Below are 23,653 nucleotides of genomic sequence, written 5' to 3'. Positions count from 1 at the left end.
TGAATTTTGTTGCAAGGTGCATGAGAGTCAACGGCGGCCATGAGTATCCGCAGAGGTACCTCCGTCTTACGCTCTCTTACGAAAACCCACAACCAGCTCTCGCTCTCGACTCCACCGGTGCTGCGGCGAGCATATCTTCCAACGTGCGCAATCCCACAACTTCGAACCGCATCTTCCACCACCAAGAACTCCCTGGTCCACTTCTTCACCCCACTTCAGCCCGCGCGTGTCAACTTCTTCCAACCTACAGTGCCCAGAATGGCGACGGCAAAGATGGACGAGGGATTAATCACGTACCTAGAGTGCCACGCGCCGAATGACGCCTTTGAAGCATCGGACCCCGTGAAGGCATCTCAATTGCTCTTCCCACAAGTCACATATACGGACGCCGAGAAGGCGGAGATCGCTCAATGGGTCACTACTGCTTCGCACCTCGGATCGAATGTACGTCGATACCCTCAGGAAATCATGCGGACCTTGCTATTCGTCTTGAACCCCCTACTAACATATCTCCCCAGTCCGAAGGCGCTGCCAAAACCAACGAACACCTGTCAGCACTCAACACGCACCTCGCGAGCCGCACCACCCTTCTCGGTTCGAAGCCCTCGGTCGCGGATATCGCCGTCTACCTGAAGCTCGCGCCCATTGTGTCCAAGTGGAGCGCCGAGGAACGGACAGGAGAGCGAGGATATCATCACATCGTGCGGCATGTGGACTTTGTGCAGAATTCCTCCAAGTTCGACTTGAAGCTGGACGAGAGGGTGGATATTGACGTGGACAATGTCGTCTTCAAGATCAAGCCTATTGATGCCAAGGCAGAGAAAGAGCGCAAGAAGAAGGAGAAGGAGGCTGCTGCGAAGAGCGCAGCTGCGGCTGGCGCTACGCCGACGACAGGCACGGGGGAGCAAGGGGCGGAGGAGAAGAAGAGCAAGAAGGAGAAGGTTAAGGATAAGGCGCAGGCTGTAGGCGAGACTGTAGCGTCTAGGGTAGCCGGGAAGGCCGGCCCTCCCGAGGGTGCGCCTACGCAGAAGAAGGAGAAGAAGCCGAAGCAGGCCAAACCGCAGAAACCCGCCCCGTAAGTCCATCACGCTGCTTTCCGATATCTCAAAAACTAACAAGACTACAGTGTCGAGAAGCCACTGTCACCCGCCCTCATCGACCTCCGAGTCGGCCACATCCTCAAAGCCGAGCGACATCCCAATGCCGACTCACTGTATGTGAGCACCATCGCCTGCGGAGACGCGCCGGGCACGGAGAACACGCACGAGTACGAGGGCCAGGTTGTGCGGACCGTGTGCTCTGGTCTCAACGGCTTGATCCCCCTGGAGGAGATGCAGAACCGCAAGATTGTGACCGTGTGCAACCTCAAACCCGTGACGATGCGGGGCATCAAGTCTTGCGCCATGGTGCTTGCCGCTTCCCCGAGGGTTGCGGAAGGGGAAGACAGCCACAAGGGCCCCGTTGAGCTGGTCAACCCGCCCGCCGACGCGAAAGCGGGAGACCGCGTGTACTTTGAGGGATGGGAGGGCGAGCCCGAGGCGGTGCTGAATCCGAAGAAGAAGATCTGGGAGACGATCCAGCCTGGCTTCACCACGACGGATGCGCTCGAGGTGGGATTCAATGTGGGGGATGTGCCGCAGCTGTCAGGCGAGGGTGCGGACAAGAAGACTGGAGTGGCCAAGTTGAGGACGGCAGCTGGTGTTTGCACAGTGAGCACGCTGAAGGGCGCGACGGTGCGATAGTCTTCGTGTTGTACAGATGCTCAAAGCTATAGAGGCACGATGTCGTCATTAGCGGAGACGTCGTATTGGATGCACAGCATATGCAAGCACAAACCACCTGAATAAAAATATTCGCAAGCAAACAAAGCTCTATTCTCGAAATGCAACAAATGGATATGGGACAGATGTTTGTAGTCACATTCCAAGGCTTTCCCCGGACTCCGTCGTTGCGTCGTGTTGTTTGCTGCCTACAGCTTGCCCCGCGTTCCCTCCGGAAAGCTGTACAAAAAGATGGAGCTCCCACGCATCCCTTTCCCTCTCCAACCCACAAACTCCAGCTTTCCTCTCCATAAAAACGAAAATCCCCCTTGATACCCAAAGTGAAAAAGGAAACAGCCAAAATGGCAGACGACCAATCCCCCGACTGCCCACCCACAGCCAAGCGCTTCATCCCACTAGGTTCGTCCACACACTCTCACCACGACGAACCATGGAAAGAACCCGGCCCTGATTTACCCCCACAGAAAACAACCCCGAAGTAATGACCACACTCGTCCACAAACTAGGCCTCTCCCGCACCCTCGCCTTCCACGACGTCTACAGCATCGACGAGCCGGACCTCCTCGCCTTCGTGCCGCGACCCGCCTACGCCCTGCTCCTCATCTTCCCCGTCTCGGAGACGTACGAGCGGTTCCGCGTCGCCGAAGATAAAGAGCGCGAGGAATACAAGGGTTATGGGGAGGGGGAGGAGGTGGTGTGGTATAAGCAGACGATTGGGAATGCGTGCGGGTTGATTGGCTTGTTGCATGGGGTGTCGAATGGGGCGGCGAGGGGGAAGATTGGTATGTAGAGTCTCTCTTTTGCCTTTCTCTCTGGCTTTGTCTCTGTCTCTCTTGTCTTCCCTCTCTCTAAGTAACCTAACAAAATCCCAGAGCCAAACTCCCCCCTCGCCAACCTCCTGCAATCCGCAATCCCCCTCCCACCCCCCTCCCGCGCAACCCTCCTCTACGAATCCCAAGCCCTCGAGTCGGCCCACCAGGAAGCCGCTGCGGGGGGCGACACATCCGCTCCCTCAGCCGACGACAGCATCGACCTGCACTACGTCTGCTTCGTCAAATCCGACAAGGACCACCTGTGGGAGCTGGATGGGAGGCGTAAAGGTCCGATCGATCGCGGCGAGTTGGCGCCCGACGAGGATGTGTTGAGCCCGAGGGCGCTGGAGCTGGGGGTTAGGAGTTTCCTGAGGAGGGAGGAGGAGGCGGGCGGTGGCGAGTTGAGGTTTAGTTTGATTGTCTTGGCCGAGTCGCTCGAGTGAATGGGGTACCTTTTTTTTCAAGAGGGTCGGTATTGGGGACGACACATTGTACGGGGTAATGGTCGATACGGGAGACGTCTGGCTGCTACCCTTTGGATGAAGCTTGGATGAAGGGTTCCAATCATATAAGGGACCGCCATGAATCCGCGGCGAAGGTGTCTGCCGCAGTGGCTATATCCCGCGTTGGTGTCTCAGCTATAGACAGGCGAGCGTCGAATAGCAGACAGAGAAGCTGATCCATCACGCATCTGGTTCGGGCGGCCCAGAAGAGGGATCATATATCTACTTGGTTCGGAGAAGGCGGAAAGAAATATGGTGTATTCAGCCCCTTCGCCCGCATTCCCAAATCAGCCATATAAACAGCCCTTCTCTAACCCCTTCCTATGCCCCATTCCCAATCAAATTACCAATGGAACCCATGAAGCCATTTTCCAGAGTTCCGGGCCTTCCAAGAAGAAGATGAAGTATAAAGATGCAACGAAAACGAAACCGTACCTAAGAGTCCCTCGTCTACTCCCATGTAAACCCCGTACATAATCATGACAAATCGTAAACATATAGCGTAGGTCCGTAGCTCATGACATCATACTTGTCCATCGTATCCTGATCCCAGATTGTCTCTCTGGGGTAGAATAGGAGAGATTGAAACAGAACAGCAGAGGAAGCGAAAAGAAGAAACGTCTGGTAGATCGACAAGAATAACAAGGGAAGCGAAAATCATCTCGAGTAGGGCTTGTTCATGAGAGCAATCTCTCTTGCTATCGTAGCCCACTCGAGCTCTCGACGAAGCGGCAATTTGCGTCGCAGACGCTGATATTCTTCCCATTTGAGGAGTTCATACCTGCTCAAGTTAACTTTCCGCTATTCGAGGTACTTTTTTTGTTGGTCAGAACGTACGTGAAGCGAAGGTGGGGTTGGATGATGACGTTGAGCCTTCGTGCTCGTACAAAGCAGCTGCGTCGAGGTTAATCAGGACTGCATTTGATTTCCCCGGAAAAGAAGGAACTTACTAGGCCCTGGGAAACGAGAGACCCAGCTCGTTCATGACTTCGGCGATGCAGATTGTTGCGGAACGCGAGACGCCTACTCTACAGTGCACCAGCGTTGCGCCACCATCAGCTTTCCCGGCCTCTGCAAAGCAGTCAGCATGCACCGCAACCATGCGTCAGGCGATCCGACCCACCGATGAATTTGAGGCACCGGCCGAATTCGTTCCAAAGAGGATCCACACCGTTATCTTGCACCCCGTCCACCATCATCAGTTTCTCACTGGGCCACTGCAGTTTCTCCTGGACATCCTCGGGCCACGTGAGGGATTCGCCCACACTCAGGATCTGAGTGATGCCCAGCTGGCGGAGTACCTAGAATCAATTAATCTCAAAGACATAAAAATGTAGATACTGTTAAGAATATACAGAAACAGAGACTGGCTCTGCATGATTTGCCGTCCCTGTGTTTCTCCGGAGGAATATGTACTTGCCTCTGGGTTGTTGGCATGTAACAGGTTGCCGAGATAGAGATAGGGAAGAATTCTGCTCGGTAAGCTGCCGTCCAGATTGGCCATCCATTTCGGTTGGCGTAGTTCGAGGACGTTTCCTTTCCATTTTGGCGACTCTTGAAGGATGCGCGGTTCGATCTGGGAGAGCAGCGAGACGTCGGTCGGGTAGGCGAAGAAGTTGCGTCTCTTGTCTCTATGCAACTGGACCCAGGCTTCATGGGCTTGGACCCTTTCGGCGTACATGTAGTAGGCGAGAGCAAGGAGCGAAGTTTCCGTGTAGCCATCCGAGCAGTGGAGGAGGAGCTTCCTTGCGGGCGCCATGTCGTTGAGTTCAATAGCCTCATCGTCCTCATCCCTCCTTCGCTTGCTTCGCCTGACGTCTTGAGGGTTGGCCAAGTTGTAGATCCACCTGCACGTTGCCAACAGACCGTCCACCTCGGCATGAGACCAAGACGGCGGCAGTATATTTCCCGAGGAAGGGAATTCGAACTGGACACGCTTGTCACCTTTTTGAAGCCTCTTTTCAACGTATTGCATCACGAGAGCGTCCGGGATCTGAGCGCAATCACTTGCTTCGATGAGAACATCAAAGTCGTGCTCGCCCCAGGCATCGCACTTGATAGTGGGGTCTTGCGAGGGGCCTAGGAAGACATTGCGGCTGATCTCGGATGCTTTGGACATGGTGCACATCTCATACCGTTCCCAGTAGCCTGTACTGTTTAGCACAAAGTAGAATGGTCGGAAGAAGATGGGCACACACATAAATCGGAAATGTTGCCCGTCAGTTGTCCCAGCTCATCAACGGCAACTAATTGAGGATGCTGCTTGTGCACGTCGCTAAAGGAATCTGGTGCATGGGTGAGCTGGATATCGCGAACAGGAGCAAACAGACCATACCCGCTAAAATGAAGGTGTTGTACAAGCCTTGGGGCAGGCTATTGGTCGCCTCAAACAGCCTCTGGGCCCTTGAGATTCTTCTGGCCAGGGCGGCGGTCTCGCTCGTCGGTGTGTCGTCGTCTCCATAAACGATGATATCCGACACCATGGCCAATTTACAAGCCTGGATTTGGAAGTTGCGAACCGAGAATCCGTCTCTGGGGTCGCATTCCAGAAAGGCATCGCGGCCTACGGGGGAGGAGGCCAAGAGTTCGTCAGGGGCAATGGCGCCCCTCAGCCTTGAGGTGGACAGGTCGCCTCTAGCCTTGACGATGGTGATGCTGCGAAGACATCGTGGGACCCTTCGGACGCTCCTTCGGCGAGCTACAAAGAAGTTGAGTTGGACCTGGTTGTCGGCGTGCAGTCCATGGAGCCAGGGGAATACCTTGTCGGGATCGGGTAGAGGTTGGGAGAGCATGTGCTCGAGGGCAGCCAGCAGCTTATCGGCAGTGATTGTGTAGAGGGGCGGATCGCTGGAGAAGAGGTCGTATCGTAGGGTGGGAGGGTGCAGGAGCGACGAGGGGTGGGTAGCGGGATCCTTGGTAGGAGGGGAGGAAGGCGGAGTGTCGAGTGGCTGTACTGGGACGGGGCTTGGTGGGCATAGGGGTATGTGCTTGTTTGGAATGGCAGAGGGAGCACTACGGGCGGAGGTATTCAGGTTGAGTTGAGGGGGCGGAGACGAGGAGCGACTGGAGATGTGCAGTACCCTCGCCACGGCAGTTGCCATGGTGGGTGGTGGTGATGGTGGTGGGGTGACGTTTTGGAGGGAAGCTGCTGGCAAGCCAAGTCAGTGAGGTGGGAGTGGATTGATGAAGTGTAGCACACACAGCCAAGGGTGAATTGAGGCGAAACCTACCAATACAGCTCGAGGATCTTCCAGCTCAGACTGATGTTTGTTGTTGATGAGCACGCGACTGTTTAACAGGTACGGAGACGGGAAGGGAGGCGATACGAGGCGGCAGGAAGGTGCGATATCTACAGGGCAATGAGGGTTGCAAGGAACATGGAGCTGAGCAGCATGGTGTGTACAATTGGAGAGGCAGAGGGGAGAAGGGAGGAGACGAGATGAGAAGGGTAGAGTGAGTACAGCCTCACATGTTGGGGGGAGCAGCGGGAAGAGAAGAAGCTTGCAAGGTCGAGGGCGAAGAAGGGGAAAGGCGTGGTGATACAGAGCTGGCCCAGGGAGAGGAGAGTCGATAGATGGTCGACCGGCCCCGCATTAGTGGCTATCTCCAGCCATCGTGATTGGCACAGGCCAGCCGTTTGTTGCTCAGGCTCAAAGGCTCCACTGGGCTCCTCGGATGTGTCCACGCCGCTTGCCCCGTTGCACCGCGAGGCTGCAGTGCGCCCCCCCAAGCTTCAAAACTGCTTTTCCTTTCCCATCGTTTCTCCTCCGGGAGCAGCTGGAGGTGAGGCGCAGCTTTCGTGAGTTGCATCAATGTCGGTTTTGGTGTCGTGCCTATCTTATCGATAGGGGAAGGATCCGAACCATCCGATAGCAGCGATAAGCTTTGCCGGCAGTCTAGAAGCGGGGCCATGTCCTCTCCCAGTCCCAGGCTAAGAGCACGCCAATATTGCATCCTTTCTTCCCCGGTTGGAGCATCCTCTGCAATCTCCATTCTCCTCCATTGTGGGCGGATGGAGAAGCTTGACGAGCATGGAGAACAGTACAGCCTTGGACCGTCTTCCAGTTTTGGTCGACAGGGCGAATAAGAGAAGCTTTGGGAAAACGTGCAATTCTGGGTAGCCTTTCCCCACAATCCACCATACCGTGATAGTCGATGGTCGGCTCCCCCAAGACATGGATGGCCTGGCGTGCCCAAGCCAGCTCTGTCGATCCTGCTCCACCCTGCCTGCTGACTTACCAACGTCATCAATTGGGAAGTCGACACTGATGGAAAGAGGCGGATTCCTGACCATGATGAGTACACCATGAAGAAAAGGGAAAAAGAGAGAAGGGATAAAAGGATCCTCGCTGCAATTGACCGTGGTAGAGGCCACAACGAGAAGTGACTGTAGACATTGCGAATCTTGCAAGTGGCCTGCGCAATGACCGTCTCGCCTTGCGCTTCTGTGCTGCGTTAATCGCCGGGAAACCGAGAACCGGGAAAAAGATGGAAAGTCAAAGCCCTCAATGATTCGCCGACGCCAAACTCCTGTGCTTGCGTGAGCCTGCTTGTTTCGCCACCATCCAGCAGTCATCACTTCTCCTCACACAACCCCCATCTCCAGCTCCAAGCCATTGCTGTTGAGTAGCTCGTCCATCCGTGATCGCTGGACCATGTTCGCGTCCCCGCCCTCCTGCTCCTTCAGCAGCACTGCGAGCACCTCAATGGGCGGATTCAGCTTCAGTCGATGCGCACGTTGCCAACGTCTCAATCGCGAGATGCCGACGCATGGCTGTAGCGTTCGTGTCCTGTTAGCCTGCATCCGATCCTCCAAGCGACCACGTTCCCAGCCATGCATTGCATGCGTGTAGGAACAGCCATCCACTTACCCCGTAGTGGGAGCTCATGTCAAACTCCCGCAATATCTTCTCATGCACGCTCAGGTCGTCCTGATGCACCCGCGCTGCCCTGCGACTCTTCTCCTTCTCCGCCCAGTATTGTTTGATCCTCTTCTCGGTTATCTTCCGCGCCTCAATCTCCTCCGGTGTGCTCGCTGGCTGCTCCTTCACAGCCGACTTCGCCGGTTTCTCCACGACAGTCGGTTCGAAATGAGGCGACTTGAGGACGTCACCCCTCTCGGCCTCCTGCTCAACAGCGCTCTTCTTTACATCGGACAAGTTCTTCTTAGCAGTCTGTGCTCGTGCCCCGGATTTTGTGACCTTGTTCGACGACCCATGGAACGCTAGTGTCGATTGCTTCGCTGTGCGGGCTGTGCCCGAAGCCTGTCGCTTCGGCGGCATCGTGACAGTTGCGAATATTTCTATGTCTCAAATTATGCGGTTCGATAATATGGCATGAGGAATATAGAGGTTTGGTTGGTTGCTCGACGTGTGGTGAATCTGCATGTGTGAGCCTGGAGAGTGACCTCACGATGCACAGACCAAAGCTTGGCATTTTCGTTGACCTGGGAACACGCGAGACGCGCTACCATGTGACTTCGCAATTCACAACGCGTCCGCCTGGGACGCTGTTGGTTTTCCTCTATTGTCCACTTCGCATGCATCACGTCCCACCCCATCTGAACTATCTCTAGCGCCACATCTGTTCCCTTCATCTCGCTGCACTGACTAACCAGCTTCCAAGGTTCTGTTAGGCTGCATCTCAACGGAGTCCGGCGACTGCATAGACATCATGACTTCTACGACCCCTCCGGAAATCGCGGCACACGCCGAATCCCTCATTCCCAAATTCCAATTCACACGACTTCTCAACCAAGACCAAGCCGGCCGGCGTATATCTCTTCTGGGAACCATTGAGTCCCAGCCTGCCCTCTTGACCGCAGAGCGTGCTGCATTTGCCATTGACAATGACCACCTCATGTCCTTCCCTACTTCGCTCTCTACCATCAAGAACCTCGGTGCTAATGACATCTACCACTGGTTCCTGGCGTCCTCTCGCACCTCACAAGACGACACGCGCTCCCAACCGCCTGACCTGAAGCTCAACCTCATCTATCCATGCACAGAGCAGCACATCAAGAAGTATTCCGCCCAAGGCTTGCGCATGGTGACCGAGACGCCTTCCATCTACGCCTCTTACATACGGCCGTTTATGCAGCAGAAGCGGGAGCAAGGGCGCCTCAACTGGGTCTTCAACATCCTCGAAGGCCGCACTGAGCAGGAAGACGTCATCTACCGCGAGCATGGTGACGAGGGCTTCTTGCTCCTCCCCGACCTGAACTGGGACCGGAAGACCATTTCGAGCCTCCACTTGCTAGGCCTGATAGAGAGGCGAGACATCTGGAGTGTTAGAGACCTGAAAAAGACACATGTGGGGTGGATCAAGCACATGCGGGAGAAGTTGCTTGATGCAACAGTGAAGTTGTATCCGGACTTGGAGAAAGATCAACTGAAGCTCTATGTGCATTGTAAGTCCCCGCGGCAACATTTGCTGGCATATCTTCAGCAGCAATCCCGAAGCCTTGCGATGCTAACAAACCTTCCCAGACCAGCCTACTTACTACCACTTCCACATCCACATCGTTCACGTCGCTCTCGAAGCCGGCTCAACACAGGCGACCGGCAAAGCCCTCGGCTTGGAGAATATCATCTCGCAGCTCGAGACCCTGCAAGGCGGCGATGACGCAGGCATGGCAGATGTGAGCCTAACGTATCATCTCGGAGAAGCGAGCGAGCTCTGGGAGAAGATTTACCTCCCTCTAAAGGAAGGACGAGAGGTTGTACTGTCCTAGACATCAGCATGTGGCACCTGTTTCGGAATGGAACTTCCCCGTGCCAATACGACGACGCATTTCGGCGCCACGATTTTCCGGTTGTGCACACATCCCCTGGCGATGAGATAGATTAACGCAGATGTTCCCTGAAAGATGAGGCTGGGATGAAGAGCTTGTTCCGACCTTCACCTCCCACAGGGCGAGTGCGGATACAACATTGGATGTACCATTCATGTCAACAGTCTGAACCTCCGACTGCCTAGCGAATGCCGACTAAGTGACTCTGCTTCCAGAACCCCTACGCATATTGCTCGCGTCAACTTATGCATGCAGGAGCGTTGGAGCACTCAACGGACTTAGTGACGCTCGGAAGGAGGGAACCATCCCGTATTCGGCGCTGGCCAATTCCTGTCTCAGGCGACCTCCTTGTCTTCTTCCCTTTACACACCACGATTTCCTCCTCTTACGCCCAACTCCCTCCATGGCTGCAGGATCAATGTGTCTCACTCTCAGACCCGCACTGAGCGGCTTATACAATATGCCAACTGCGTCGTTGTATTACTGACTTCTTTCTGCCCAGATTGCTTGCAGCTGTTGAGGCAAGCACCGATCGGTGCCCGCAGTTCCTGTCTGGATCCGGGCCTGAAATTGCAACTCATCATCCGGTTTCCTACGGATGCCATGCGATTGCAACAGCATGATCGTCAACCGATTTGTTGAGCATACTCGGTACAACAGAAGATGGACAATAATGCAGTTCGCGAGGCCGTTGCTTTCAATCGACTGACGATACCGGCCGCAGTACAGAGTGCCCCCACTCAGCAACGTTTCCAGCTCTGTCCAGTTACCTCAAGCAACGAGAGATCTGCTCCATTGCTGCATGCTGAGTCGACACAGCCCCTGATTTTGATTGTATTCGGGGAAGCTAATCCGCAGTGGCATGTATCGTGGCTCAGCACTATATTCCATAGGGTGTAAAGCGACCTTCGGAGCAGGTACGTCTTGGTACGTAGAAATACCTCACTTTCAACCGACCAGCTGATCCTTGGCCCTTATATATTTCTCACATCTTCCCCTTAGGACCCTTACTGGTTACACTAGATTGCGGTTGTAGTAATATATAAACCCCTGTCGAGGCTGACCATTCGCATTGCCATTCGCCAATTCATGAAGGCCATTTACGCGAACCTGGATACGACTTCCCACAACCCGTCCTGCGTGCTGAGCTTGCCTTGAGCCTCAGGTCGGGCGCGCTAATTTATATTGTCTGCACGCGTCCGACTTAGCCTGAAGTTTGCGTTGTTCAACGTTATCGCAGACCATGTTCCGCGGCAATGTGACGTCCATCCACCAATGTCCGGGATTCTCGCAAGTCATGCGCGGCACTACTGACTACTGGCGGACGGCTGGGTACGCTGGAGCATTCGTCTTGCCGGATTATACACAGAGGGAATCGCTATGGTCTTGCAAGTGTCGACTATGTTCTGTTCACCCCACGGCACAGTACATATCCTGACGTACGTCTAATATCAATCCTTGGACGGCGACGCAGACTGACTTCCGACCTTCTGGTCGACGCTGGACGATCTTATAACCTTTCGTTATAGTTTATGATACTACACAGTACACGGCATGACTCGCTGGAAACGTTCCCGTCTACTCCGGCACCCTCACCTCCCATGCCCAGTATCCACCACCACAACTGTTAGGAGGCTCCACACCATATACTATGCTCAATCTGGAGGTGGACCGCTTTCAACGTTACCCTGGTTGAATAGATGACATGTTTCCGTGCTGAATACTCTCATGTTAAGGCGCGCACCGAATGGCCTTCGCAAGGAGATCATGCCAACTTGGCGGAAGCGAAAGGTAGGGCGAAGAGGTGGCAGTGGTGCCTTTCTGGTCATGGTACCCGCTGATAACACAGAACTGATATGCCGTTGGATGCGCCGAACCCTTCACCAGTTACAAACAGCTCATAAAATCATCTAAGCCATAACACTATTTCCTGGAGTGGGTCAAGGGACTATACACTCATGACCTTCCGCATGTAGCAGAGTCCAGCTTCTAGAAGAAATTTGGAACTCTCGCATCCGGGTACGTAGTGATTACAAGCAGATTGGGCGAGCTAGTAACATCTCGCCTCGGAAAACAAGACTTGGGGCGTCGAGTGGAACTGTGAGGTTTCCAAGCGGATCTCGCTCCGGACGCCAGTCCGTCTCCGCTCCGGACGTTAAGTACCGAAAACCGTTTGTGGAGCCGTGAAACTACTCCGTAGCTTCAACCTTAATCATGCAGACCTTCACAAGCCACCGTCGACTTACACAGTACGCAGAGTACTGTTGGTCTATCCAAGCTCCATGAAGCTGAGGCGGAGTGGCGAGTAGCCACCACGGCGGCTAGCATATGTCAGTGATTGATTGCACGCCACATCGTCATTTACAGTGATCCCAAGCCCTTTACCCAGAATACCCCAGATGCTCGGGAGCCCTGCTTGTCTGGGGGCGTCACGTTACCCCCATTCTTCTAGAAGGCTACACCCCCAGGTCACGACGCACAGATCTCCGCATTTACCCCAGAATCTCTCCATCATGGAGACGATCTCATCTACATTCATTATTTCTTCACCCCATACTTTGCCAAACTTCCCGACGAGCCGCTACTGGCACGAGATTGGTGGCAATTCTTCTAGGCGGCCATGATGATTGGATCTACCTCAACGCTGGGGACCAAGGGTCTCACTTTTGATCTATCGAGGATGAAGACCGGCCGCAAGCACTGGCGTATATAAGGTAGCCATTCCCAAGGACCTCTGAGCTCTTCAACAGCATCCATCAGTTGTTCTTCCACCAGCAACCATGAAGGCCTTCACCCTCGCATCCCTCTCCCTTCTCGGAGCCGTCACTGCCCAGCAGGTCGGCAAGGAGCAGACCGAGAACCATCCCAAGCTGTCATGGCAGACTTGCACGGGTACCGGTGGAAGCAGCTGCCAAACCAAGCAAGCATCCATTGTGCTCGACTCCAACTGGCGATGGGTTCACGTCACCAGCGGCTACACCAACTGCTACACGGACAACACGTGGAACACGACCTCCTGCCCCGATGGTGCCACCTGCGCGAAGAACTGCGCCGTTGATGGTGCTGACTACTCTGGTACCTACGGTATCACGACCAGCGGCAACGCCCTTACCCTCAAGTTCGTCACCAAGGGCTCGTACTCCACCAACATTGGTTCCCGTACCTACCTCATGGAGTCGGATACCAAGTACCAGCTGTTCAACGTGATTGGCAAGGAGTTCACCTTCGATGTGGATGTCTCCAAGCTGCCTTGCGGTCTTAACGGCGCTCTCTACTTCGTCGAGATGCCTGCCGATGGCGGTATCAACAAGGGCAACAACAAGGCTGGTGCCAAGTACGGAACTGGTGAGTTGGTTGCATGCCGGCAGGCCTGAAACGGGTCTCCAAAGCTGACACTAAATAGGCTACTGCGATGCTCAGTGCCCCCATGACATCAAGTGGATTGAGGGTGCCGCCAACTCTGAGGGATGGACCCCGTCCGAAAACGACAAGAATGCCGGCAGCGGCAAGTATGGCGCATGCTGCCCGGAGATGGACGTCTGGGAGGCCAACTCCGTTGCCTCTGCGTACACTCCCCACCCTTGCAGCAAGAACGGTCTCACCAAGTGCTCTGGCACGGAGTGCGGTGACGGCGACGAACGCTATAGCGGTACCTGCGACAAAGACGGCTGCGATCTCAACGTAAGCTCTGCTACCCCCCTTCTGCACCAGGTTTTCCAACGCTGACTGACCATTCCCAGCCCTACCGCATGGGTAACACGGACTTCTACGGCCCCGGCGCCACCATCGACACGACCAAGAAGTTCACCGTCGTCACGCAGTTCATCGGCTCGGGCACCAAGCTCCAGGAGATCAAGCGCTTCTGGGTGCAGAACGGCAAGACGTACGCGACGCCCGAGACGACCTTTAGCGAGATTGGCGGCAACTCCATCACGGACGCGTGGTGCGAGAAGCAGAAGACGCACTTTGGCGACAACAACCACTTCAAGCAGATTGGCGGCCTCGCCAAGATGGGCGAGTCGCTCGCCCGCGGCCACGTCCTCGTCATGTCCCTCTGGGACGACCACGCCGTCAACATGCTCTGGCTCGACTCCACCTACCCCACCGACGCCGACCCCAGCAAGCCCGGTATCGCTCGCGGTACCTGCCCGACCGACTCGGGCAAGCCTGAGGATGTCGAGACCAATGCTCCGGACTCGCAGGTCACCTTCTCCAACATCAAGTTTGGTCCCATTGGCTCGACTTTCAAGGCTCTGTAAGCGGTTTTGACGATGGAGGGCAGGAGGAGATTTGGAAGGGGGTATAGATGGGGGCATGAGGATGCTTCGTTTTGGGGAAGCTGAGATGAAGCTTTTCTCGAATCCTTTCTTCTGTGAATATTTTTTGAGGTGGAAACATGTAGATAGATGAGTGCGGAATATGATATTTGTGAAAATCAGTCGCTTTTGCTTCTGCCGTGGTGATTGGAGATGTGCTAATTAATGATACTCGGTCGAGGCTAGTTAAGATGCTTCCAGTATGTCTAACGCGGACATACTGGGAGTGAAGTGGGTGCCGTCCAGTTTTGGAATTCAGGCTCCCTTGTGAGATGGAGTTGCCGCTGACAATAGACCCCGTAGGAACATTTGATCCCCGGTAGCATGGACAACATCTATAGTGCCGGTCAGGAATTTTGATTTCCTTCTTCTCTGGTTCTTATCGGCCCTGGAACTGAGATTGAATTCATGGGCATGACATAAAATGACAAATTAGGCAGTACAATGATATACACATGAACTGTATTTCCATGCCTTCCCTCAGACAGATCCTATGAACCTGCAGAGCGAAACCTTTCCCCCCTACGTCGCTGGGACTTGTCTCTCCATGTATTCCCCTACCGCTTGTGAATATCTACGTGGGCAAGTTGTCATGGACACAGATAGATAGTTGCCCTTGACTCTTAGATGGATGGATGGTCAGGGCACGCACATGATGCATATGATGATGGCGGCGAAAGACCGGTATTATAGATACGGCCGTGGAAGCTTTCCCGTCTATAGCACCACTGAGAGCAGGGGGAGGGCTAAGTTCGACATTTTCGTTGTGTTTGGGTGTAAAGGATGCTGATTTTTTAAGTCGCCATGGTAGATAAGCTGTAGCATCGATTGAATATGGCGTTCCTGTGAGTGTCGGCTATCTTCTGCACAGATGATGAAGCAGTATGCCCAGAGAAGTGTCTATGTTCTAAGCCTGTGATTATTCTTTGCCTCCCTCCCTACCCACCCTCTCTCCCACAAAAAGCACTGGGTAAGAAACTCTGTGTTTCTAGTTTAGCTATCTCGTAGATAATGCCTCCTCCATCACGCTTCGTTTGCATAAGAAGGAATGTATTGCTACATAGGAATTGCTTCGAGAGCAAAACAGAGGGAGGAGGAAGAGATAAAATATCCGTAAGCATAATCACCCACACTAAGCCTACATCCCTTAACATCGGCTGAGAAGTATATCCAGATAAGATCGCAAGACAATATCACATCATTAATCATCCTCCTTCCAAAAAGACCCTCAAGCGTCCTACTCCAAGTCGATAGCACTCGCCGCAGCCGCGACCGCAGCCTCATCCGCAATCACCTCCATACGAGCTCTACTCCCCTCCCGCACCTCCATACCCTCGACCTCACTTCCAAACTTCCCATTACCTCCACACTCCCCATCCACTTCCACTTGCACTCCTTCCATCCCCTCCTCCCCGTCCCCGTCCGCCTCCCCCACCAACACGTCCGCACCCACCTCATCCACACAATCACACCCAAACCTCCGCTTAAACTCAAAAACCGGCAACCCCTCCAACGCCTCGACCGCCTGCTTCGCCGTCTTGATCTTCGCATACCGTATACTCACCCCCGTCGCCCAAAACCTGACCTGGCAATGCACCTGCACCATAGCAATGACCTGATTTGGTTGCCCCGGGATCACCGATTCCTGCGTCCGGTAATCCTGCCGCCAATTCCGGCACCCAAAGTTGACGGCGATGAGATGCTGCAGCCGCGTCACGGGGTGCGAGTCGGCAAAGTGGTCGTACAGCGTCATGTCCTCGAAGAAGCGCCGGATGTGCATGTCGAAGAAGGTCTGCACGACGCGGAAGTCGAACTCCGAGTCGACGAACATGGCGGCTACGTAGGCTTCGACGACGTCGGCGAGGCACTTGGGCGGTTCGGTACCCACGCGTGTCCAGTAGTCCACGGCGCCCGTCTTTTCTGCTTCGCTCGCCGCTTCTTGCACTTCGGTGACGTAGTCTTTTATCTGAGAGGTGAGCGCGGCGTTGTTCTGGCGGATGTGCGTGTGGAAGCCTAGGGAGACGCAGAGGGCGCCGAGGAATTTGTTTGAGACCATGGGGGACTTGTGCTCAGTGAGCCAGTGCGGATCTTTGGTTGGATACTTATAGAACATGTGCATAATGAAGACTTGGTCGAGCAATGCATCACCCAGGAATTCCAAGCGCTGGTAATTGGGAATCTTCTCCCACATGAAGGCCTGCGAAGGGTGGATGAAGGCGGACCGAAGGAGACGAGGGTATTTGAAGTGGTACGGATGCACTTTCTCGATCTTCTCGGCTAGGTCCAGCTGCGACGCCGTGGCTTCGGCGAGTTGGTATTTGGGCTTTTCGTAAGCCGTGTAGTAGTCCGAGAACTTTTCCATCAGGTGGTCTTCCGAGTCGACGAGGATCTTGACAGCTTTGACGACTTCGTCCCAGGTTTGGGGTTCCCATTTCTCCCGCTTGTTGTGCTCCATGAAGGCGGCTCCGATGAAGGCTTCGCAGACGTCGGCTATTGTCTTGTCTCCTAACTGGTGCTTGATGACGTTGGGACCAGTCCGTTTCATTCCCTTGCCCTTCGTCAATTTGAGTCCCTCCGGGTACCAAGTACGACGGGAAAACGCCATCGACCGCACATATTCGTACAAGTTGTACTTCATGGCCGCCCGGAACAGATTCTTGTTGCACAGCATGCACATGCGGCGAACATGGAACTCGAATTCGCTTTCATCAGGCTGCTGGACGAACGTTGATATCGACGTCGCCATCTTCAAAAAGCAGTCTCCCATGAACTCCAATCGTTCATAGTTTGGACCCATTCCGCTCTTGAATCTGACTTGCTCCACCCCGTGTTCCTCGGTATTTTCCGAGTCCTTTGTGAGCGCTTCAAGTGCCAGCCCTGGACCCACCCGAAGATCAAGCCGTTTGCAAGCGTCCAGTGCCGTAAGGTATGCTTCAAACCGATGAATGATGGCGGGGAACACGTAGCACATGGCTACAAAGCGGGTAGTGAGCGCCGATATCCTGAGCGGTTGCGGGCAGACGTAGGCAATCGGGTTCTTCAACACTTCATTTTCGTCCTTCTCTACGTGAGCGAGGAAGTTGCGTCGGAACGGGATCTTCTCGACTTCCACCACAGGCTGAGATCGGTCCCAAACATTCTGCCATTTGACCCGAGACTTTGCCCATAGACTGATGGAATAGTCCAAGATACTTTCCATGTACTTGTACGCTGGAGCATCACCTGGCACTGGATCGGTCGCCTTGTACTGGGGGGCCACACACTTCGAATAGAATCGTCTTCCACCATCGTTCGGATCTACAATGTACTTGTCTGCAAGGAATTCGTGGCTCATTTCCGGGGTCCAGCGGTATTCGCCTTTGTCGCAGATCTCACGGACCTGATCCCAATCGACCAGTGATTCTGGATCTTCACTCCCAGATAGCCCCTTGGTTTTGTCAGCATCCAGCGGGACTATCCAGTACGACATCTTGGCTTCATCGTATTCGAAGACTTTGGCGAAAATCTCGCTGTAGACCTGCAGGGTCAGTTTGGTAAACAATTCCAGCTTCTCCTTGGTGGCCTCGAACGCCGTAGTCATTGGTAGAGACACAATATCAGAGGGAGTCCCGTTCGGGAGATAAATCGGAAACTGTGGCAACTGCGGAAATGGCTGGCGAGTGACGAGACCGATAGGTTGATGCGGACGCTCAAGTCCATTCCTAGCATCCAGAACTGTAAGATAGAACCGCTTAGGGATGGTATCAAACCCGTAGTTCCAGTACTCGGGCTTGATCCGCATGGGATACTGGTCCTTCTTCTTCGCACTGATCGCCAACAGGGCATTTCGCATAGCGGGAAGCTTTCGCTTGAGCGTGGAAAGAAAAGATTCGTCCAGAAACCCTTTTCTGCGCAGCTCTAGACACATCTGAAACGCGGCAGAACACCTCGCCAGAGCTTTTCTCCTCTGTGGATGGCCACGCATGGAAATGATGGGTGAGCACTCCGGCAGTATAACTTCACAAACGAACTTTCCAGCATCCCGATCAACGACGTATGTGGGCTGTAGAGCCACTTCTTGATTTGTTGTCGGAAGAGTTGCAACGAAATGTGCAAGCACAGCGAGACTGGACCTAAAAGTGAGTTTTGCACCGGACGTTGGTTCCGTATACGCGGGAAACCCTTGATCATTGGCGAGCAGCTTCGCTATCTGTTCGTTATCATCGTCCAGAAGGCGATCGCTGGACAGCCCATTACAGAAGTTTCGCATGAGCTGCTCGGAGTGCAGGGCATTGGCAAGGGTAGTTCGATGCGCCAGATTGTCTCTCTCGAGCATGTGGAGGTACTTTGAGTTTTTATGCCTGGCCCTTCCCCGCGACTGGACATAGGCGATCATGGTTTTGTACAAATCGAACCGTACTACCAGGTTACACTGCGGTATATCCAGACCTTCTTCCGCGACCGAGGTGGCGAAGAGACAGTTGAGGTCTCCTCGCCGAAATTTGGCCACCGTCATAACCTGCGCTTTCAATGAGACGTTCTCGTCGGAGAGCCTAGATGTACTGCCGACAAGGATATCGTTGTGGAGATTCGGGTCTCCCAAGTATGTGAATATAGTATTCAACAGCCTGGCAGTGGAACGCCGTTCTACAAAGACAATGCACCGAGCCTCAGCAGTTTTGCAGTAGTAGAGATGGAGCCAGCCATGGAGGACAAGGACCTTCGAGCTCAGGTCCTCCGCCGTCGGCGTTGGTGGTCGAAATTCGAGGCTCTGAACAAATTTGGCTGCCTCCTGCAATTGTGCTATATCCTCATCGAGCTTCTTCACCGTGTCCTCCTCTTGCTCCTTGTGAAATTGGCGCTGAACTCGTGCCTCCGTCTTCGCCGCCTCTTGCTCTGAGAAAGCAAAAGTCCAGTAGTAATCTGAAGCCCAGGGACCCAACTCCGAAGCAATGATTTCCGCATTCGTAAACAGTTTCCGGAATACTGGAATGTCGCCATAGCGTTTCTTGAGCTCCTCATGGAAAGGCGTCCTGAATGGTGGCTGGAGTTTGTCATACAAAGCGACCTGCTCGTTCGGACGGGTAATGTGATTTGCCAGGAGGGTCATGTCTGATGTAGTGGCAATCTTGCAGTGCAGCAATGCCTCTAATTCTCTCGCTGCTTGCTGAACGTCGACATTAGCATCAACGGGTGAAGCTGTCATACCGAAGACTCGCGGGCGCTGAGCTGGGTCTGGTTCACAGAGATAATAGTCCTTGATAATCCGTGCGAACGGATGATCGCTCTTCGCATGATGAGCTTCGTCAAAAATGAGCAGGTTGATCCTCCGGATATTCATGAAAGAATGCATCATGCATTCGTAGAGCACTTGTGCTGTGCACACAATGACCATGTTGCTCTCGAAGTACTTCTCCCAGGTCGTTTTTGACCACAATGACGGCCCCATAGAGCCGCATATGGGTTGGACTTTATGATCGAGACCACACTGCAGGACGTTTGATTGCTGGAAGACGAGATTGACGGAATTGACCTGATCTGAGTGAGTACCAAACTGGTATGCGCCTGGAAGAAGGACGCACCAGAAAGAAAGCAATCTTATGAGGCGCACCCTTTGCACGATCCTCCAACTCCTTATCGAGTATATGTCTCAGCAGCAAAGTCGCAATATGCGTCTTGCCCGTACCCGTATCCAGCACCGCAATGATATTCTCCTCCTTTGCACGCTGAAACAACTCAGTCTGATAATCCCTCGGATTCGTAATCTTCGCAATGTTCTCCTGCTTGGCCAAGATATCCCGAATGGACAGCTCTTCATCCTTGGAACTCTTGATAGCCTCCTTCACCACCTTCTCCGTAATCTCCTCAGTCTTGGTCGCAGCAAAGAGCTCAAAGGCAGCATTCTGTGCTCTTCTCACTTCGGCTGACGTGGAAGCTCCGTGCGCGACGTCGAGGTCGGCATCTTGGTCGGAGTCGGAGTCTGTTTCGTGAGGGTCTGAGTGTGGGGTGGCGTACTCGTCGCCGCTCGACATGTAGACGTCGTCCTCATCCTGGACTTCGGTGAGGTATTCTCCCCAGGGAGCCATTGCTTTCTCAGTGTAATGGTCAATGTGAGTACGATGGTGGGGATTGGAATGACTGAGAGAGTGCTCTTGGTTCTCTAATCTGAGGGCAATCGCTGAGGAAGTTGTTTGGCTTTTCAAACTCAATGAGATACACCCAGTCCTGCACTGCAGCCGAATACATGCAACGGGTTCCCGCCCTGTTACAGTCTACCTACAGAGCAGGATATTCCTCGAGAGGGCCAACCTCGAACAGAGATCAAAGGAGCTGAAGATAAGTGAGAACTGAAATTCTTTTCTCCCTTCCTAGAGGTCAGTGATAAATCTTCGGTTTGCCCAGCAAAGACATTGTCTTAACTAGGGTACGGCTATGGCAAGCGGTCAGAGCGGAACCCACACCGCACCGCACATCGACCGCAAACGAACCTGCTCCGGAACCCTGCATATCCGTGATCATTGCCCTCACCGCATCCCAATAATATGCAGCAAACAGCAGCTCGGAGAGGGTAGTTTATTGGGCCTTTGAATTCGCGGAAGCTAAAGACGCGTCCACGCAGATGGTGGGGGATGAAGCGTAGCAGGATTGATTACTCAGCGTAGAAGGAAAAGGCCAGTTCACGTGCATATTACAATGAACCACCCATTACATCAACACTCCCCAGAATCAACATTCCCAGCATCTTCCCAGCATCATCAACCCATCAACATCCCTTATCTTCAAGAGCTAGTCAAGGCAAAACCATTCGCTTTCCTTAAGAGGTAGTCAAGGCAAAAACCATGCCCGACGAACCCCAACCCCCCCAATCCCTCCGCACCCTCTTCGCCTCAGCAACCCAAGCCCGCGACACCCTCACTTCAACCCCGGACCCCAACAGCCCCTCCTACCAGGAAAGCCTCTCCACCGCCATAAAAACCTACGAAGAATGCCTCACCCTCACCTCCCAACTCTCCCTCTTCAGCCCCAACGAATCCCTAGAAGACATCTCCACCTCGGACCTCCCCTACCTCACCATCCCCTACCACCTCGCCGACCTCGTGCAAAAGCTGCCCAGCGCCGGCGACCTCAACGCGCGGAAATCCCACCTCCTCCGCGCCCGCGACTTCTACGAGCGGTTCCTCAAACTCCTGGATTCGTATGATATCCTGTCACGTGACGACGCCAAACTGTATGAAGCCTACCAGGAGGACCGAGATACGTTTACCACGGCCGGCGGCGGCGGGACGCGGGACCCGGCGAAGCGGCGCGAAGCCAAGATTGCGCAGTTCCGCCGGGAAAAGGAATTGAAGCAGAAACTGGAGTATCTGCGGCGGGATCCGAAGGTGGCGGAGGAGGAGAGGGACGAGCAGGCGGTGCGGGAGCTGCGGTTGGCGGAGCTGGCGTTCATGGTGCTGCAGACGTTTCAGGGGTTGGAGTCGTTGGCGCAGGAGTTGCAGGTTATTTCTCTTGCGCCGCCGCCGCAGCCGACGCAGCAGATGCAGGCGGGGATGAGGGGCGGGGAGGAGGAAGATGGGCGCGGTGCTGGGCGTCGGTCGAGGGATGCGTATTCGGAGAGATTGGATGCGTCGGTGCCTGGGCTGAGGTATTCGGGGCCGATTCTTAGCAGTGATGGGAGGCCGCTGCGTCCTTTTACGCTTACGAGCACGAGACAGACGATTCAGAAGGGGGTGTTTAGACCGGGTCATAATCTGCCGACCATGTCGATTGACGAGTATCTCGAGGAGGAGCGGCGGCGGGGTGGTATCATTGAAGGGGGTGGGGAGCAGAGTGGTATCAGGCCCGAGGTGGATGAGGATGATATGGAGAAGGCGGATGAAGAGACGATGAAGGCGAGGGCGTGGGACGAGTTTAAAGAAGAAAATCCAAAGGGGAGTGGGAATACGCTTAATAGGGGGTAGACTGTCATCGGTACATGCTTGGTCAAGTCTGGCGCTGAGAGATTCTCGCATAGACCTTGGTTGGGCTTCCGTATTGATATTGTGTAGTAGAGGATCAAGTAATGTATACTCTTCCACCTCAATACCCTTGCACCATCATTAGGAAGGCATAACAGATTCCTCTATCGTTTCCCAGCTCCGGTTGAAACCCTCTCCATCTACACCTCCAACCCCAACTTTTCTGGCGCCAACTCCGGCCACGTCTCCAGCACCACCTTCAACCACTCCCTACTCACAACCTCGTACCCCTGAACCAAAGTCAGCACATCACTCAAACCTCACCTCCCCCTTCCCTCGAAGCACACTACACTCACCTTCGTCCCCAAATGCAACCCATCAACAAAATACCCCTCAACGCCCGCCTCAAACTCCCTCGCGCCCTCCAACCCACAACCAGGCAACCTCTCCTCATTACACGCATCCACCCCTCCCTCCTCCTCCCCCAACACCTCCCCAACCATAGCCCTCCAAACATCCACGCCCACCACCCTCCCCGTCTCCGCATAACTCCTCGCAACCTCCACCACCGCCTCCGCATACCTCTTCTTACTCAAATACGTCGCGTACGCGCGCCTCGACCCCTGGCGTCGCGGGATACTGATCGGCGGCGGGCCCATGAGGACAACTTTCGTCCCAAACTCCGCCAAACGGTCCGCAATCAATATCTCCTCGATGAAGAAGCGCAGCGTCTCTTCGAAGCGGGGTAAGGGCACGATCTCGGTGCCGATGAAGTCCTCGGCTGAGCTGCGGAGCCGTGTCGTCGTCGGCGTGAAGCACGCGTCGTTTGCGCCGAGGAAGATGGTGATGAGGAGGGTGGGCGGGGTGGTGGCGGATGTGGCGCGCGTGAGGAGGTGGGTGAAGTTTGGGATGAGGAGGGTGGAGGTCCAGCTAGGGGAGGGGGTTCAAGTATGAGAAAGGAATCATATTCCAATTGGGGTAGAGGGGAACGGGCAAATTAGCGGAGGGAGAGAGAGGAGAAACTCACCCTGCTTTTCCTATAGTACTAGATTAGCAGATGCAATTGAATAAAACCGTAGTTGATCGTACATCGAGAAAAAAATTGTATAAGGGAGACGTGAGTAGCATCAGTTACTTACCCTCGTTAACCACCCTAGCCTTCCCCTTGTACATCTCCTGCAACACCCATCCAAACCCGCGATTGTGTTCAAAGAAGCTCCACTCGGTGAGTGAATCCCCCAGGAGCACAATCTCAGGTAATCCCGTTTCTTTCTTCGGCTTGTCCGCCATGTCTCGTGATTATGCAGCTCGCAAGGCAGTAACAGCTGAGCACACGCTGGCAGCAAAGATGCACTGCTGAATTCCCAATACCTGTTGGACCTAATTTCGTGATGTGTAAGTGGGGTTGGCGTAGACTGCACTCTGCTGTAACGGATTCGGTAGTGTCGGGCGGAAGAGAGGTGGAATAGACGAGGCTGAGGTCGTACAGACATAGACAGGATGCCTGCAATGCG

At 54.2% G+C, this 23,653-nt stretch overlaps 10 protein-coding genes across 10 annotated transcripts; 5 read left to right on the top strand and 5 right to left on the bottom strand.

The window, feature by feature from the left end:
* Window positions 1–36: 36 nt before the first annotated feature.
* EI97DRAFT_435976 (nucleic acid-binding protein) lies at window positions 37–2,164 on the top strand (the record flags this gene model as incomplete). Its single annotated transcript, XM_033798992.1, has 3 exons — window positions 37–444; window positions 519–1,075; window positions 1,127–2,164. 3 exons carry the CDS (start codon window positions 40–42, stop codon window positions 1,740–1,742), a joined length of 1,578 nt encoding a protein of 525 aa, XP_033651093.1. The 3' UTR covers window positions 1,743–2,164.
* EI97DRAFT_435975 (cysteine proteinase) lies at window positions 2,045–3,518 on the top strand. The gene is made up of 3 exons (XM_033798991.1): window positions 2,045–2,180; window positions 2,246–2,563; window positions 2,654–3,518. The coding sequence occupies exons 1-3, from the start codon at window positions 2,123–2,125 to the stop codon at window positions 3,034–3,036; spliced, it is 759 nt and encodes a 252-aa protein (XP_033651092.1). The 5' UTR covers window positions 2,045–2,122; the 3' UTR covers window positions 3,037–3,518.
* On the bottom strand, window positions 3,308–6,465 carry EI97DRAFT_435974 (dual specificity protein phosphatase PPS1). Its single transcript, XM_033798990.1, has 8 exons — window positions 6,327–6,465; window positions 5,432–6,241; window positions 5,295–5,381; window positions 4,517–5,244; window positions 4,220–4,397; window positions 4,047–4,167; window positions 3,934–3,990; window positions 3,308–3,877 (listed from the first exon to the last, which is right to left on the bottom strand). Exons 2-8 carry the CDS (start codon window positions 6,195–6,197, stop codon window positions 3,754–3,756), a joined length of 2,061 nt encoding a protein of 686 aa, XP_033651091.1. The 5' UTR covers window positions 6,198–6,241; window positions 6,327–6,465; the 3' UTR covers window positions 3,308–3,753.
* EI97DRAFT_153531 (uncharacterized protein) lies at window positions 6,341–7,646 on the bottom strand. Its single transcript, XM_033793277.1, has one exon. It carries the CDS (start codon window positions 7,402–7,404, stop codon window positions 6,697–6,699), a length of 708 nt encoding a protein of 235 aa, XP_033651090.1. The 5' UTR covers window positions 7,405–7,646; the 3' UTR covers window positions 6,341–6,696.
* Window positions 7,374–8,476, bottom strand: EI97DRAFT_435973 (uncharacterized protein). Its single transcript, XM_033798989.1, has 2 exons — window positions 7,968–8,476; window positions 7,374–7,870 (listed from the first exon to the last, which is right to left on the bottom strand). The coding sequence occupies exons 1-2, from the start codon at window positions 8,376–8,378 to the stop codon at window positions 7,682–7,684; spliced, it is 600 nt and encodes a 199-aa protein (XP_033651089.1). The 5' UTR covers window positions 8,379–8,476; the 3' UTR covers window positions 7,374–7,681.
* Window positions 8,477–8,769: 293 nt separating this feature from the next.
* EI97DRAFT_383286 (scavenger mRNA decapping enzyme) lies at window positions 8,770–9,829 on the top strand (the record flags this gene model as incomplete). Its single annotated transcript, XM_033795905.1, has 2 exons — window positions 8,770–9,505; window positions 9,585–9,829. The coding sequence occupies 2 exons, from the start codon at window positions 8,770–8,772 to the stop codon at window positions 9,827–9,829; spliced, it is 981 nt and encodes a 326-aa protein (XP_033651088.1).
* A 2,840-nt stretch (window positions 9,830–12,669) lies between these two features.
* On the top strand, window positions 12,670–14,148 carry EI97DRAFT_460979 (exoglucanase-like protein 1 precursor; the record flags this gene model as incomplete). The annotated part of the gene is made up of 3 exons (XM_033801156.1): window positions 12,670–13,234; window positions 13,293–13,570; window positions 13,630–14,148. 3 exons carry the CDS (start codon window positions 12,670–12,672, stop codon window positions 14,146–14,148), a joined length of 1,362 nt encoding a protein of 453 aa, XP_033651087.1.
* Window positions 14,149–15,442: 1,294 nt separating this feature from the next.
* Window positions 15,443–20,216, bottom strand: EI97DRAFT_383230 (dicer-like protein-like protein 1; the record flags this gene model as incomplete). Its single annotated transcript, XM_033795899.1, has 2 exons — window positions 15,443–19,717; window positions 19,767–20,216. The coding sequence occupies 2 exons, from the start codon at window positions 20,214–20,216 to the stop codon at window positions 15,443–15,445; spliced, it is 4,725 nt and encodes a 1,574-aa protein (XP_033651086.1).
* Window positions 20,217–20,711: 495 nt separating this feature from the next.
* EI97DRAFT_435970 (type 2A phosphatase-associated protein 42) lies at window positions 20,712–22,261 on the top strand. Its single transcript, XM_033798988.1, has one exon. The coding sequence runs from the start codon at window positions 21,024–21,026 to the stop codon at window positions 22,140–22,142; it is 1,119 nt and encodes a 372-aa protein (XP_033651085.1). The 5' UTR covers window positions 20,712–21,023; the 3' UTR covers window positions 22,143–22,261.
* Window positions 22,182–23,595, bottom strand: EI97DRAFT_469515 (SGNH hydrolase). The gene is made up of 4 exons (XM_033801713.1): window positions 23,279–23,595; window positions 23,167–23,176; window positions 22,496–23,069; window positions 22,182–22,429 (listed from the first exon to the last, which is right to left on the bottom strand). Exons 1-4 carry the CDS (start codon window positions 23,427–23,429, stop codon window positions 22,340–22,342), a joined length of 825 nt encoding a protein of 274 aa, XP_033651084.1. The 5' UTR covers window positions 23,430–23,595; the 3' UTR covers window positions 22,182–22,339.
* Window positions 23,596–23,653: the final 58 nt, after the last annotated feature.

The sequence above is a fragment of the Westerdykella ornata genome (assembly GCF_010094085.1).
Source record: "Westerdykella ornata strain CBS 379.55 unplaced genomic scaffold EI97scaffold_26, whole genome shotgun sequence".
In the NCBI taxonomy this organism is placed as follows: domain Eukaryota; kingdom Fungi; phylum Ascomycota; class Dothideomycetes; order Pleosporales; family Sporormiaceae; genus Westerdykella; species Westerdykella ornata.
Note: the sequence above shows the minus strand (reverse complement) of the source record. Positions and strands in the feature narration are given on the sequence as shown.

What these genes read in the sequence shown, in the direction of transcription:
- EI97DRAFT_435975 (XM_033798991.1), top strand. Translation starts at nt 2,123, where the DNA reads ATGGCAGACGACCAATCCCCCGACTGCCCACCCACAGCCAAGCGCTTC. An exon ending in CAAGCGCTTCATCCCACTAG is followed by an intron (nt 2,181 to 2,245) that starts GTTCGTCCACAC and finishes TTACCCCCACAG; the next exon opens with AAAACAACCCCGAAGTAATG. An exon ending in GGCGGCGAGGGGGAAGATTG is followed by an intron (nt 2,564 to 2,653) that starts GTATGTAGAGTC and finishes ACAAAATCCCAG; the next exon opens with AGCCAAACTCCCCCCTCGCC.
- EI97DRAFT_435974 (XM_033798990.1), bottom strand. Translation starts at nt 6,197, where the DNA reads ATGGCAACTGCCGTGGCGAGGGTACTGCACATCTCCAGTCGCTCCTCG. An exon ending in CAACACCTTCATTTTAGCGG is followed by an intron (nt 5,382 to 5,431) that starts GTATGGTCTGTT and finishes CCCATGCACCAG; the next exon opens with ATTCCTTTAGCGACGTGCAC. An exon ending in CTCTCGTTTCCCAGGGCCTA is followed by an intron (nt 3,991 to 4,046) that starts GTAAGTTCCTTC and finishes ACCTCGACGCAG; the next exon opens with CTGCTTTGTACGAGCACGAA.
- EI97DRAFT_153531 (XM_033793277.1), bottom strand. Translation starts at nt 7,404, where the DNA reads ATGGTGTACTCATCATGGTCAGGAATCCGCCTCTTTCCATCAGTGTCG.
- EI97DRAFT_435973 (XM_033798989.1), bottom strand. Translation starts at nt 8,378, where the DNA reads ATGCCGCCGAAGCGACAGGCTTCGGGCACAGCCCGCACAGCGAAGCAA. An exon ending in ACATGAGCTCCCACTACGGG is followed by an intron (nt 7,871 to 7,967) that starts GTAAGTGGATGG and finishes CGAACGCTACAG; the next exon opens with CCATGCGTCGGCATCTCGCG.
- EI97DRAFT_435970 (XM_033798988.1), top strand. Translation starts at nt 21,024, where the DNA reads ATGCCCGACGAACCCCAACCCCCCCAATCCCTCCGCACCCTCTTCGCC.
- EI97DRAFT_469515 (XM_033801713.1), bottom strand. Translation starts at nt 23,429, where the DNA reads ATGGCGGACAAGCCGAAGAAAGAAACGGGATTACCTGAGATTGTGCTC. An exon ending in GGTTGCATTTGGGGACGAAG is followed by an intron (nt 22,430 to 22,495) that starts GTGAGTGTAGTG and finishes ACTTTGGTTCAG; the next exon opens with GGGTACGAGGTTGTGAGTAG.